The 15,403-nt window shown below is 49.8% G+C and overlaps 1 protein-coding gene across 16 annotated transcripts in view; it reads left to right on the forward strand.

Moving 5' to 3' along the window:
• Positions 1 to 15,403, forward strand: part of ARHGEF9 (Cdc42 guanine nucleotide exchange factor 9) — a 188,862-nt gene that overhangs the window by 128,571 nt on the left and 44,888 nt on the right. For 14 of the 16 annotated variants that reach the window (XM_023926763.2, XM_086850900.1, XM_086850901.1 and 11 more), the window contains 2 exons: positions 3,300 to 3,479; positions 12,905 to 13,096. In XM_023926763.2, coding sequence (XP_023782531.1) covers positions 3,300 to 3,479; positions 12,905 to 13,096 — 372 coding nt within the window. The remainder of the gene's footprint in view (positions 1 to 3,299; positions 3,480 to 12,904; positions 13,097 to 15,403) is intronic. The other 2 variants (XM_086850903.1, XM_023926765.2) reach the window with 1 other exon arrangement.

A 15,403-nucleotide genomic window follows, 5' to 3' on the forward strand; every position in this document is an offset into this window, starting at 1 on the left:
AAGAGCTCCTGTGCTGAATTCTCTGAGAAGATAATATTTCATGCTGACCTTTCTCCAGTTTGTCATCTCCTGCTGCTGTAGATGTCAGGTTCTGTCTCCATAACCCTGCCCTGAGAGAGCTGGACGGCTCCACGGATGCAGCAAGATGTCTTGCAAGATAAATTAAAGTGGATCTTTTCATTTTAGGCCCTGACATTCTCTCAATGGACTCAGCACGTGTGGTGGCTGGAACTGCAGTTCTCGCCATCCTTTTGGTGCAGGCTGAGCTGGGTTTGTGTTCCAAAAGGCCAAGGCTTGCTTGGAGGATTCCTGGGGTGTGGAGCCCTTCTTTGGGCTGAGAGCAAGGACCAGGGGCTGGGTGGGACCAGCCCCTGCTGGCTCTGCTCAGTGAGAACCAAGCACTTGGAGCCTTTCTCCTTGAGGTCAAGAAGCACCTTGCAAAGCCACCCCAACTCCTGACATCCCCTGAAAGCACCCTTGCAGACCTGTGTGTTAACAGCAGAAACAGGCTGAGGTGTGAGCCCTGTCCCTTTGTGTCCCTCTGTGTCCCTTTGTGTCCCTCTGTGTCCCTCTGTGTCCTCCCTCCAGCCCTCCCCGGCCAGGCCCTGCTCCTCAGAGCTGGCATTTGTGCCTCGGGCTTGGGAAGGGATTTTTGCAAAGTAAGCTGGGAGGGTTTGAAGTTCAGTCCCTCTGAAGTTGGGGCTCAGTGACGTTTCTGTGGCAGGTTGTGCCCAGAACTGGCTGTGTGTGAAGTGACAGCAGAGTCTCTGTCAGCTGAAGCAGAAGCAGCAGGGACACGGCTCCTGCGTAATAGCTCTGTTCCTGGTTCCTCAGCACTGCAAAAGGGACTAAAATACCCAATGGCATTAACAAAAAGAACAAGTGTCAGGCCAACCCAATTCATTTTTTGACAAGAAAACTGATTTTTGAGCCAAAGAGAACGTACTCTACTGCGTTTACTGAGAGGGGCTGAATGCAGGATCACTGTGAGCCATGGGTGGGAGGTGGCCATGGGGAAAGGAGGACATGTGAGGTATTACTGGGAGATCTCTGTGACACTGGAATAAATATTTCATGCTGTTCCACAAATCTCTGGTAAGGTCCCTTTGGGAATAGTATTTGCAATTCTGGTCATCTGTGTTCCAGAAAAATGCAGGCAGGGTACGTGGAAGCCTGGAAGGGTTGGTGAAATGCCTGGGGGAAGGAAAAGCTGGGGGCTGGAAGGGCAGAACTTTCTTACCTGGGAAAGCACACCTGGACAGCATCCAGAAATATGGCAGAGGGGCACTGGTGAAGAGTGAGAGCTCAGTGCTGGCAGAAGAAGAGAGAAATGGTTCCTGCTCTTAAATGTATCATGGGGTCTGAAGTCTCGTCCCTGCCAGATCTGTCCTGGGGTTCTCTGTGCTTTAAACTGATCCCTATTTATGGGAGCATCCAGGAACCTTGACTGGGAGCAGAGAAGGGGCTGTGAGGAGGCACTGGAACACCTCTGAGCATCCAGCTGTTGCACTGGGATCAGGACTCTGTACCTGTTACTTCTCCAGATGTGGCTCCCCTGCTTTGCTGAGCCCAGCTCTGGGGTGAGCTGGGAGTCCATCACCCTCTGACTGCAGCTGCTGCTGGTTTGGGTGGGACTCTCCGGTGCCCAGCTGTGTCTCAAAAGCCCAGATGTGGCATAACCCCTCCCTGAAGCAGGAGGTGCCCTCTGCCACCACCTGAGGCCCTGATCCATGCCTTGGTTTCCTGCCTGGTGTCCCTTGTGAGGCTCGTGTGGAAAAGTCCCCTGGGTGACACACAAAGGGGACAGGTTTCTTCTGCAGCTGAGTTTGACTTAGAAGGGCCAATTTGTCAGAGTGAAAGTGGGAGGAACACAGCTTTACTTCCACTTTTTTCCCACTGACTGGATCCATCTGGGTTTGAGGATGAAAGGCACTGCCAGGTTAAGCCTCGCAGGTCTTGCTGCTTTGTGTGGCTGCCTACAACTGAAGGGCTGGAACTGCAGCTCCCACTGTCCCAAACCCAAGGAGTTCAGATTTTTAAAGGAAAGCCAGTCCAAGGCAAATGGTAAATCAGGCCCTTTAATGTGTTGGCTGGATTGTCTGCAGGACTTGAATGTTCTCTGAGGCTGTGCTAGAAGGTCTCCTTCGAGTTCTCACTGTGCAGGCAGTGATTAACAGGGCTTTGGGGGAGCAGCTGTCATGAGGAGCTTCTACACTTGCACACCCACAGCGAGGGGTTTTTATCTGTGTGCTTGGTGTTCTGCCCCAGTTGAGGGGATGCTGTGGCTCACAGAGCCTCACCACAAAAAGGGCTGGAGTGGTCACAGGGTTGAGCTCTGTCCCTGTGAGCTCAAACTGGGCCTTGGAGGGAGCCCAAGTCCATGGTCAGGGTGTCTCAGTGGCAGAACTAATGAACGAGGCCCAGGATGGCTCTGACAGGCTGATCAGCACATGGGGAAAATCTGTATTTGCTGGGGCAGCCTCAGCGCTCAGCACAGCTCCTGCAGTGGGCAAAACATAAACACAATTTATTACTCTGTTAAAAACCACACAGCTGTCAGTCAGAGGAGCAGGGGGTGTCCTGGCTGTGGATGGATGGGTGGATGGTGGTGTGGAAGCCACCAGTGATGGGATGATCCCTCCTGCCAGGAGGAGCAGGAGTTTCCTGTCCTGGGCTGTGGGTTCTGAGGCTCCCTGAGCTCCACAGGCAGAGATGTTCCCAAGCTCCTGTCAGATGCCAGGCTGGCCTCAGTCCAGTGTCCAGGGTCCAGGATCTGCTCCCTGTGCTGTCCCCACGGGCAGGAGCAGCAGGATGGGGCAGAGCTCGGGCTGGGCCAGGCTGGGGTGGGTCAGCAGCGTGCCAGGAGTGAGGGGTGTCAGTACATCACCAGCACTGAACCAGGCAGCCTCCAGTTTCAAAAAAACCCTTCTAAACACGTGCACTAACTTTGCTTGGATCTGCATGGAAAGCTTCCCCGAGCCTCTGACATTTCCACTGAAGTGAAAATTCCTTTGCAGGCCTCCACCGCTTGTTCTGGCTGGTTTTGGGATCTGTGCAGCGGAATTGTCCCTGACAGATGTGCACGTGTGGGGGTGGGAAGGGAGGTGCCAGGCCCTGGGGGACACCCAGAGCTTCCCTGGCAGGGTTGGGAGCGGGATGAGGGCGGTGAGAACGGAAAAACGTGAGGGCAGAATCGCCACGGAGCCGATGTTTGGCTGCGAGCTTGGCTGCGTGTGCTGCTGTGCATGTGTGGGGCTGGGGCTGCAGACACTCCCTGACTCTGCTTTTCTCTCCCCAAGCTGATCAGTGGTGGTTCCATTGTCAGTGCTGAGGCAGTATGGGATCACGTCACCATGGCCAACCGGGAGTTGGCGTTTAAAGCAGGAGACGTCATCAAGGTCCTGGATGCTTCCAACAAGGACTGGTGGTGGGGTCAGATCGATGATGAGGAAGGATGGTTTCCCGCCAGCTTCGTGAGGGTGAGTGCTCTTCTGTTTTTTACTGCTCAGGACATCAAGAACTGAGCTCTTCCTCAGTTTTTAATGTGTTTGTTCTCCCTGATGCTGATTCCCACTTCACCGCCTGTTTTCTGTCCAAAAATGAGGAGCAAAGAAGGTTTCTGCTTGCTGCTGCCTCCCCAGAACATAACTTTTTCCCCTCTGGTGCAGCTCCTGTGTCTCCCCCAGGTCTGGCCAGTGCCAAGAGTGAGAGATCCATGACTGGAACTGGAGCTGGGCTGCCCAAAAAAGCTAATTCTGTTACTCTGGCCTGGGATTACAAATTGTGTTTGGTATTTTGAGTCTGACCCTGCAGTCGGTGGTGGCAACAAGTCTGGAAAATGGATTTGTGTCAGGTGTGATTGAGGTGAAAACCTTCCTGCAGAAACACTCTCACCTGTGTCACTGACACGTCTCTGTGCTGCAGCAGGGAAGGCTGAACGAGAACAATTCTCATTTTGTTTGCTTAATTTAAACTCTGAAATATCCTGGGCCAGTTTAACCCCTCAGTGCACTGACTGCTGCTGATTTCTTTGTGGTTCTGGGGAAAAGATTTTTAACAGCCCTTCAGTGTGGTGTCATAAACAATCTGTCCATGGGAGGTTTAAGAGCAGTCTGGAAAGCACTGTCCTGTCTTTTAAAAACACACCCAAAAACCAAATGAACCAGTGGCTTTAGGGTCACTTGTCTTGGCTGAATTCCCCACCTCGCCCTACACTTTTCAAAGGTTGGAAGGATGAAATTGAGGGGAACAAAGAAGAGGGGAATCAGTGAATCTCAGACAAATGTCTGGAACAAATCCTGGATCCTCCTCCTTGGTGCTGAGGGTCACAGCAGCCTGACCAGGCAGGTTTATTTCCTGTATCCCAGTGAGACAAATCCTTCCATCAGCTCTGCAAGAGGCTGGCTTGGCTATTCCATCTGGGAATCACTTGCTGAGGGCAGGCAGGGACCAGACACCTGCCCTCGCCCCTCCCAGAGGGGAACAGCGCCTGGCTGTGCTGCCTTTGTGACAATTAATATTTAAAAACAAGACTTCTGGCCCATTTTGTCTGCAGGTCTTGAAGGGAGGCTGGAGGGAAAGATTTGCCCCCCAGGTTTCCAAATCAGCTGGATGAGAAATGAAAGAACTGCGAGAGGAGCAGAGGATCACTCACATCACTCACATCGTTTTCCTCTGTTGTACTTCGAGCCCTCCTTTTTTAAGATGATTCTCTTCTTTTAAGAGAAGTTTTAAGATCAGAAAACTGCCTGATTTAGCCTGGGTGGTTCTAGTTTTACTTGCAAAATAATGGTTTTTCTTTATATCTGTATTTCTCTTCTGCAAGCACAGAAGGAAAAGGGAACAATATGTTGCATAGAATATGAATAATATTCAAGTGAGGGATGTCAGACAGACCAGACAGGTATAAAGCCAAGTAGGATTGATTTCAGGGTATTTTAGACTTCAGGCCTCTTGTAAGGACTAACAGGAGTGCAGGAGAAGATCACTGCACAGTTGGGCTCCTCTCAAAGTCCTTTGAATCACTTCTGAGGACAAAACTGGGCTGGGAACCCAGTTTGCAATGAGATGTCTGACGCTTCTTGCTCTCCAGCCAGATCATCTGAAAACCTTTGGCAAAGCATTTGGCACTCACGAAATCTCATAGCAGGGAACTTCACATTTGCAAGTGGAGAGGAAAACAGGAACCTGCTGATTCCCTTGGCCTCCTTTACATGACAGCCAGGGGTGGGAAACAAAATTTCTCCTGAATTCCCTGCGCACACAGCAATTGTTGTCTCCTTGCTCACACCTGCACTAATCCTCTTAGGAGCTTGGGACTTGGATAGAGAGAAGGTGGGGAGAGGAAACCACAGAGGTTTGGGAGCTCAGGAACTTTCAAGGAGAAACTGGATGATAAAGTAATGTTTTTTTTGGGGGAAGAGAAAGCACAGCATAGGAGAAGTCAAATTTGGAGCCAGCAGGGAATGGTGAATGATTTCTGCAGGGAGCTGCTGCACTCAGGGAGAAGATTATGAAAACCCCTAAGTCAGAAAGGGGGATAAGAACTCCAGAACTAAATTTAAGAGCCAGCAACGAGCTGGGTTTAGACAGATGAAGGTGTCTGTGGTGTATTTTAGTGCCTATTCTGAGCACACTGGACACCCACAGGGTGCAGCCGTGGTTGCTGCACGATGTCTTTGAACATCCTGTCAACTTCCAATGGTCTGACAGGTTGGGAGGGACAGCTGGGGAAAAAACAGTAGGAATTTCAAGCAAGATTTCACATTCTTGTGGTGGAAATGCCACTTTTTTCTCCTCTGTGGATGGCAGAGCCTGGGGCTGTCTGTACATCATGGGCATGAGATGAGTTTTTGCATAACCTTTGACACTGGCTCAGAAAACCAGGCTCAGTGTTGGTAGGGAGGGATTTACAGCAGAGAACAACAGTCCAGGGCTGCCCATGGATCCATGGCTGTACTTTGAGGTCTCCTTTAGAAAGCACAGCAAACCTCAAAATAAAGTTCTCATTGCAGAGCCCCTCATCAAGGCTCCAAAACAGCCCAGGTGAGACACTCCAAACACAGGAAATTAAACACAAGAAATCAAATGGCTTTGTGTTTGGGCTCTGACACATTTGCACTGCAGGAGAAATAAAAAGAGTAAAGCTTATGGATTCTGTGCAGTGGAATTTTCCCTCTGAGACACAGCAGAGTGCCCCTGTCCTGGGCAGAGAGGGGGATTTATTCCTGTGTAAAGCTCTCCTCAGTCTCTCTGGATACCAGACTGAGCTTGCAGAATATATTTCTTCTCACCTCAGCAATGCTGAGTCTCCCTTCCTTATGTTACTAAGCCAAAGTAAAGAGCAACACTGGGGCTGAGGAGCTTTTACTGCAGCTTTCATAGTGCCTGGTGACAGAGGAAGGGAAGAAATGGTCCTCCCAAGGCCTGAGCAAGGAGGGGATATCAAATCTTCTTGGTGTCCTCTTGCAGGAGAAGGTGCAGGGGTGGAGGAGTGCAGGGGTGGCAGCGCTCCGTGTTCTCTCTCACCACTGCCTTGGTTCCCCCAAGTGTTGTAATTTTAGATTGATTTTCCTGCTGAAAAGCTGCCTTTGACCCACTTTATTTTCTGCTGCTAAAGGAGAAGTGCTGGATAAATTGGAGTGAGCTTTTAAGGCGCTGGGGAGAAGGAGACTGAGAACCCAGAGCCTGGTCCCAGTGCCTGGCAGCTCGTGCCCTTACTGGGCTGGTGGGTTTAGAATTTAGCTGTGCCTGCTCTGTACTGCAGATGTAATTCCCCATCTTTCTGCCCCATCTGCTGCCTTTTGCCTGTAAAATGTGATTCTGTCTTGTTGAGCTCATCACTCAGCTGTTTCTCCCCTGCTGCAGACCTTGCATTAGCATTCTCTCAGAGCCAGGGGCATCAAGGTGAGATTTCCCAAAGGAAGGGGCTGGAGCTGAGCTGTCCTCACCTGTTGGATGTGCTGGATGTGCTGCAGTGCCTGCTGCAGTCAGAGCCTTCTAGGGGAGATTTGATTCTCCTGTGGCAAATCCAGCTCAAAAACAGCAGTGCTGGAGGTAGGGCCTGGCATGGGCAGCACTGCTGGGGACAGCTGAGCTGCAGTTTGGGGTTTCCTAAAGACAAGGAGCATCTCAGCATGCCCAGAGCTCCTGTGCCACCTGCAGCTCAGACAGCTCCCCCAGAGGGGCACACACTGACACTGTGTCCTTCCCTGGATGAGCTGGTTTGGAGAGAGGTGCAAAAACAGAGTTTTAAAGCCTTTCTTTGAGTCAGGCAAACCAGGCAGGAATCTCCACAGCCCCTCCGAGGCACAAACCTGCAGAGCCCCTTCCCTGGCCCTGCTCTTCCTCACCCTGGCAGGGCTCTGCAGTGAGCTCTGAGCTTCTGCTGTGCCACCCGTGTGTCCCAGTACCAGCCCTCAGCAGGGTTCAGCCCTAATTCCCAGTTTTCTGGTGGATGGAGTGGAAAACATCCAGTTTGCTGCAGTGTCCAAGCAGCTTTTGGTCCCTGCTGGAGCTCCAGCCCCTGGGAATCTGTGTTTGGATTGCAGGGAACAGGGAGGGAGCACAGGGAGCTGCTCTTGTTCACCTTTTGGGGATACAGAGCCTGAGGCTGTCCCTGCACAATCCCCTCTTGTCTCCTTTGCCAGGAATGAGTAAAAGGTGTTTCTCACCTTGGGTAAAGGGAATTTCTTAGGAAAAGTGGGAATGTGCCACTGCACAGGACACAGCCCTGGCAGCAGCTCAGGGAGTCAGGGAAGGGGCAGATCCTGCAGGAGTGTGTGGATGGGTGGGAGAGAGCCCTGAGGCTCTGTGCTTCCATGGATTCCTGCAGGTTTGGAGCCTCTGGCACTGCAACCCCCTGTACTGGCCACACTTGTCCTGTCTAATCCAGATTCCCTGGAATGGCAGCAGCTCTCTGGAAGGATGTGTCAGTGTCATTAATCTGCCACGTTCGTTAATTGTGAGCGAGAATCCAGAGCGGCACATCAACTGCTGGTTTTGTTCTTGTGAATATCCACTGGAAGCAGGTTAATAATCCAGCTGGCTGGTAAAAATGTTTGGTTTATTGTGGTTTCTGATCATTATGAGGAGATCAGGCCTCAGTGCCTGTTGAAGGAAAAAGTCCTCTCTGTCCAGTGCCTGCAGTGAGCAGGGTAAATCTGCAATAATTGCAGGTCACTGATGCTGGCCCAGTGCCATTGGGTGATTTCATGCACCATTTGGGTAAAGCTGCAAGCTGATAAATTGTATTTATAGAAATTTTATATCATACAATCACAGCTTGGTTTGGGTTGGGAGGACCTCAAAGCCCACCCAGTGCCACCCCTGCCATGGCAGGGACACCTCCCACTGTCCCAGGTGCTCCAGGCCCAATGTCCAGCCTGGCCTTGGGCACTGCCAGGGATCCAGGGGCAGCCACAGCTGCTCTGGGAATTCCATCCCAGCCCCTCCCCACCCTGCCAGGGAACAATTCCTGCCCCATATCCCATCCATCCCTGTCCTCTGGCAGTGGGAGCCATTCCCTGTGTCCTGTCCCTCCATCCCTTGTCCCCAGTCCCTCTCCAGCTCTCCTAGAGCCCCTTTAGGTCCTGGCAGGGTCTCTGAGCTCTGAAACCACCTTGCCACAGGTCCCTGGGTGTGTCAGGCACGTTCTGCCCTCAGTGAAGCTGTGGTGGCTCTCACCTACTTGTTTTCCATGTGCCTGGATGTATTTTCCAGGAATCTGCTCCATGCTCTTGCTGGGCACTGAGGTGAGCCTGCCTGGCCTGTGGTTCCCTGGGTGTTCCTTTTTTCCCTTTCTGAAGGGATATCAGTCATAGAGAACATGAATTAGCACAAAGCCACCATCAGCTCTCCCTGCCTCCCAGAACTGGTCCTTAGGGAAAAGGGCCTTTTTTTATTTGATTATTTGACTTTTATCTGCCTCTGCAGGTTCTTGCATTACGCAAGAGCTGGTCATGACTTCCCAATTAGGGTTGAATTTTGAAATAGGACTGGGAGCCTCATGATAAGCCTGTTCCTCTCCAGATGGAGGGGCCTTTCAATGGGAAACATCATGTAGGACCAGCATTATGCAACTGGATTTTTTTTTTCTGTAGTTTTCACTGATTTCTTTTAATTAATTCTTGACACAGAGTGCTTGAAATGGCTCTCAGGGCTTGTTTGGCTGCTGGGCCTTTTTCATGGCCTGGGGGAAACCCTCCCAGTCCTGTTTTATTTTACAGCTCCTGATGTTTTGCATTACAGAGGTGTTTAAATAGACCTTGGATTTATTATTGTAGGGTTGTTTATCCTTAAAAGCAGTGCTATTGGATGTAGGAATTCAGTCTGGGATCCCAGTGCTGTGCCAAGCCCTGAACTGCTGAGGAACCTGGAGAGGCTTCTTGGAATCTGAGTAACAGCAGAGCTGAGAAGCTGCCAGGGAGCTCCTGTCCCATCCCTGCTCCCTGGAAATCCTCACAGGGATGGCAGCCACCCCTCTTGAGCTGGGAGTGCTGGGGAGATGGGGTGAAAGAGGGAGAAAACAAGAGCTGTGAGGTTTCTTTTCTAACACTGGAGATGTTTGCACTGAGGGGTGTTTGTGCATTTGTTCTGGTTGGAAGGACGGGGAGCAGACAGAACTTTTTCCAGGTGTGGGATCTCAGCTGTTCCCGGCAGGAAGGAGGGAAATTCAGGCATTTCAGGCAATTTTGGGAACCCCATGTGTGTGAAACAGAGGGATCACCCTGTTAGAGCTGCCGGGCTAAAACAGGAGCGTTCACAGCTTTGTCTAAATCAGCTCAGTCTGACCTTTCAGAAGTTTTTGGGCAAGGCCAGCATCTTCCCAGTGTGGCTGTGCCCACCTGGCTGTCACCTGCAGCTCCATCACTGCTGATGCATTTCAGTCCATATTGAAACAGCTCCATGAGTTTTCCCATGATTATCCCTGGGTTTGGGTGAGGAAGCCTCCTCCAGCTGCAGGGACTGGCCCAAGGTCAATGCCAGAGCTGCCACTGCACCTCAGCTTTTGTTAGTCATGGTCCCAACTTCCAGTGATGCCCTGGAAGAAGAATCCTTGCTGGAATTTCAGAGGTTTAGGTGGAAACAGGAGTGGGATTCATCCTTCCAGCAGCAGAGGCTGGAAACACCTTCAGCTTCCTCTGGAGCTGATAAAATTGTTGCATTTGTTTTTAATTTGAGGCAAAAGTCATCTAGATTAGAACTGTATTTTTTTTTCCCTTTGGGAACATGGATCCTAGCAGGAAGGAGCAAAAATTTCATTAAGGAAGAAAGCAGGACTCCTGAGATTCTCAGATGAGGAAGGAGGGAGTGCTCCTGCTGTGCACAAAAAGCAGCCTGAATTTGAGGAATCATGAAAGTTTGCAAGTTTGCTATCTGCCTTGAAGTTTCAAAGCCCTTTAGGATTCATGACTCAGGCTTACACATGCTTGCCTTGTAATGATTAGATCTTTCTGGCTTTTTTTTGAAGTGAAACTCAATTTTTTTCTCATGATCACCTGACTCTAGGGGGAAGAGCTTTAAAAATATGCTCTGCTGCCAAACTGGCAGGAATGTCATCAAACTTGGTAACAAACTGTTCCAGTTGGGTTTGGGAAAGCTGCAAAATCCTTTTCTGTAGGAGAAGAAAAGCAGGGTGACAAGTTATTTTAAACTTCACCCAACAGGGTTTAATCCCCACACCGGTCCTGGATTTTCCACATCTCTTTGCTTTGGAATGCCAATGAAGCTGTCACCAGGACATATCCCTTGGAGGACTCCCTGTGCCATTTTATCCTTCCCAAGACCCATTTTCCCTTCTCAAGGTGCCCCCAAGTTTTCTCAGCACTGAAATTGGTGGCACTGATGGCAGTAGTTGGCCACTGAGGTCACTTAGCCCAACAGGGACATTGCTCAGCAGCAGCACTTCTATATTTATTTTATTTTATTTTATTTTATTTTATTTTATTTTATTTTATTTTATTTTATTTTATTTTATTTTATTTTATTTTATTTTATTTTATTTTATTTTATTTTATTTTATTTTATTTTATTTTATTTTATTTTATTTTATTTTATTCTATTTTATTCTATTTTATTTTATTTTATTTTATTTATTTTATTCTATTTATTTTATTTTATTTTATTTTATTTTATTTTATTTTATTTTATTTTATTTTATTTTATTTTATTTTATTTTATTTTATTTTATTTTATTTTATTTTATTTTATTTTATTTTTATTATATTTTATTTTATTATTATTTTATATTTATCTTTTATTTCTTTTCCAGCATAAACCACTGCTCATGTTCATGGGGTGTTGCTCTGCCTCAGTGGACCCCAAACCCCTTCCAGAGCAGGGCGGGTTTGCTGAAAGAGATGTTTTTCTAGCCAGCTTTTGGGCTGTTTTTCTGAACAAGAGACATTTGTTTCAGCGTGCCAGGAGAGGTTTTCCATGCTGAATTCCACTAGATTTGTTGGGCTTGGATCACCAGCTCCCTCCTTTCCCTCACAGGGCTCAGCCAGGCCTCCCAGTGCTGATGGAAATCCTACAAAACCCCTTTGAATCCCCCAAATTTGCAGCATCATTAACATCCTGCTAAAGAAGCGATGGGTTTGGGTTTTTTGGGGTTTTTTTAGTTGTTTTATTTTGGCCTTTACAACTCCCTGTGGGAGGGCAGAACGTGGGAGCTGCAAAAGGTGGTTTAGCAGAACAGCTGCTGGTTGGGAAAGCAGGGAAGGAGCAGGGCCAGGCTTGGAGGTTTTTACTTTCCTAATTTACAGGAACACTGCCCTTTACAATCTGTGCAAAACCCAGTTTAAACTGAATAATGGGAAAGCAGGAAAAACTATTAACACTGACAGGAAGCCTGAAGATGAGGTTAATGATGCTGCCTGGTTTCCTTGTACTCTGTGTGTGGACAGTTCCATTCCTCACAGGAAAAAAGTATTTTTAGGTTTGAAAATCCCCAGGATTTGGGGACTTCAAATGCTGAGGAGAGAAGTTGCTTCATTTCCATCACAGCTGAGGTGGTCTGTGAAAGACAGAGGTATTTCTGTCAGCTCTAAGCTTTATTTAATGTTTGTTTATAAACTACCCTGAGCCCAATTTGAGTCAATCAGAGTTATTTTAAGCAGGTTTTGTGGGAAAAGGTAGCAGAAGGAGCCCTTGATCCTTATGGAGCACAGCCTGGTTCAGACACACAGGAGAGAGCTGGAATTTGCAATTTCCATGGATGTTTTTGATTTGCTGTTGGGAGTTTCAGTGTGCTGGAAACACAGAGATCCTTTTTCACTGCTTTTTTGGAATTGTCAGTGCCCACTGCACCCGTCCCAAGCTGTCCCCAGGTTTTAGGAGACTTGCTCAGGGGTGTCCATTCCGTGTGATTTGGGGATCCCAGTCCTGGGATGCTGAGGATTTACCAGAGCCAGGCTGTCCCTGTGAGCTGCTGAGGATGGAATGGAATGAAAAATGGAATCAGGGCTCTGACAAAGCCCCAGAAACACAGCCCAGAGCTGATGATGATGCACTTCAGATCCCTGAACCAGCCACATCTCCAGTCAGCCCCTGGGAAGGGTTTATCCCTGCTCCCAGAGGATCTTCCTGTTCAGAGGGGGCCCAGCAGGAGGTGGCAGGAGCTGGGACAGCAGTGCTTGCCACCAGTAGCTGCAGTTCTCCTGTTTCACTCGTGTCCATCTCAGTCTGGAGCTCTTGGAGCTCTCTGTTCACCCTGCCACAGTGTGATCTTACATTTAGGATGGAAGCAGCCAGCACTGGCAACCCCCTCCAGTGTGGGGCAGCGTGTGGGGCTGCCTGCACCAGTATGGGACTGGGCAGCGTGTGCTGGGAGCTGTGGGGTCAGCAGGGCTGGATCCAACACCCCCAGAGCCAATAACCCCTTTGCTGTCCCCGTGTCCTGCAGCTGTGGGTGAACCAGGAGGATGGGGTGGAGGAGGGAACCAGCGAGGTGCAGAACGGGCACCTGGACCCCAGCGCCGACTGCCTGTGCCTGGGCAGGACCGTGCAGAACCGCGACCAGATGAGAGCCAACGTCATCAACGAGATCATGAGCACCGAGCGCCACTACATCAAACACCTCAAGGACATCTGTGAGGTACCTGGGGGGGCTGAGGCACACCTGGGGCTGTCCCCATGGCATCAAACACCTCAGGGACATTTCTGAGGTACCTGGGGCTGGCCTGGGGCTGTCCCCATGGCATCCAACACCTCAGGGATGTCTGTGAGGTACCTGGGGGGGCTGGGGCTGTCCCCACTGCATCAAACACCTCAGGGACATCTGTGAAGTACCTGGCAGGGCTGGGGCTGGCCTGGGTCTGTCCCCTCTGCATCAAACACCTCAGGGATGTCTCTGAGGTACCTGGTGGGGCTGGGGCACACCTGGGGCTGTCCCCATGGCATCAAACACCTCAGGGATGTCTGTGAACTACCTGGGACTGTCCCCATGGCATCAAACACCTCAGGGATGTCTGTGAGCTACCTGGGGCTGGCACACCTGCCCATGAGGGGAGCTGGCAAGGGCTGAGCCTGGGTTTGTCCCTGGGTGATTTGGGAACAAGCTGGAGTGTCTGAGGACTGTGTCTAATGGAGGAGCAGCATCTGTCAATATGTATTGACAGTTCTGAGAATTTCCTGCTGGATCTGATAATTCCTTTTGTTTGTATTAACCAAAAGTGCAATTTCCTGACCTTTATTCCATAGCTCTTTGACTAAAACATGATGAGGTTGAGATCCTTCAAGCAGTCCTCTTAATTAAAACCCAATGCCATCTACTTTTGAACTTGTGATTGAGGAAATTAGGTTGTAATTAAAGCAATCAGTTACCCATGTCATCTGTGCCTTTCATGTTGGGTTCACAATTTCCCTTGGCTCAGGATGGCCCCCATTTGCCTTTTTTATGGCGAGACTCAGGGCAAAATGTTTCCACCATGGGAAATGAAGAAGGGAACCAGCAAGCAGTGGACTTCAGCGACTGACCCCACAAATCCCCAGCTTGGTTGTTGTTCATTAGGTTATAATTAACCTCTACAACCCCTTCAGTTCAGGATTAGTGCCCTGAGCTGAGCCCAAAGTGCAGAGCCTGTGGTGCTGGGTGTTTGGGAAGGTGGCAGAGTTTGAGCACTGTGTGTAGAGATGTCCTTATCACTGAGAGGCAGAAGTTCGTTAGCACTGAAGTCAAGGTCTGGGGATGGCTTTCAGCTCATCCCTCGCAATGTTTAGGATTTAGTGAGCCTGTGCCCAGTCAATGTGGTGAAGGCCCTTGGGAGCTGTGCTTAGAGGAATGTCTTCCTCACTCATCCTTGCTGCTTTTCTCTCGGCGAGGCAGAGCAGCCATCCAAAAAGCATCTATGACACTTTTCAAATATGGAAGAGCCTTGGGATTTCAATTTGGAAACAAATGAGCTTAATTTCAATGTGCTATTTTGGTCAGAGAGCTTTGCATTGGAGAAGGGAAGAACTGCAGGCACTTCTCCACATATTGTTTCTTTCCCTGCATTTGCACTTTCCTGTTGGAAATGAAATAAACCTTCACTTGCATCTCCAGCCATGTCACCGTGTGTCTGCCAGCTGGGATCCTCAGGAGCTGCAGACAGGTTCAGCTGCAGTGGGGGAACACTGCTTTACTGCCCCTAATGATAAATCCCAGACAGGAGAGATCCAGAAAGCTCTTTCTCTGCTCTGTGTGATGCAGACAGGGATTGAGGGGATAAATCTTACCTGCAGGTAGAGCACCAGGAAATGATTCAGCTAAGCAGGGAGGAGGACTGAAATGGGCATTCTCATCTGTGCAGTGCTGGGCTGTGCTTGCTGGAGAGAGGCTCATTATGCTCAGTGTAATCACAGCAATGCCTCTGCCTGGGGAGGGCTCCCAGAGCTCCGTGACACAGCGGGACTGGGAGAGCTGGGATGGACTGGGAGAGCTGGGATGGACTGGGAGAGCTGGAATGGACTGGGAGAGCTGGGCTGGACTGGGAGAGCTGGGCTGGACTGGGAGAGCTGGGATGGACTGGGAGAGCTGGGATGGACTGGGAGAACTGGGCTGGACTGGGCTCCCCATATCCCTGGTGGGCTGTTCAGTGCTGTTGTTTGTGCCACGGCATGAGCAGGCAGCAGACAGCCCCCAATGAGCTGCTCTGACAGTGGCACATTCCCCTCTTCCCAGGGTTTTTGTTTTAGGGTTCCAGGAAGGATGAAGGATGTGAGGTGTGAGAGGATGGCAGAGCAGCTGTGGCTGGGCTGAGCCTGGGTTAGTGCTGAGTTTAGCAGTGTTTAGCAGTGAATAACAAATCCTGGTACCAGTGAGGTACTTGAGGATGCAAGGTCATTACTGGAGGGTGCTGATTAAGCTCCCCTCTGCTTCAGGACGCATTTCCACTCTCTGCTCCCGTGCCATTACACACCC

The sequence above is a fragment of the Cyanistes caeruleus genome, chromosome 14 (assembly GCF_971803275.1).
Source record: "Cyanistes caeruleus chromosome 14, bCyaCae1.hap1.1, whole genome shotgun sequence".
Taxonomy (NCBI): Eukaryota; Metazoa; Chordata; class Aves; order Passeriformes; family Paridae; genus Cyanistes; species Cyanistes caeruleus.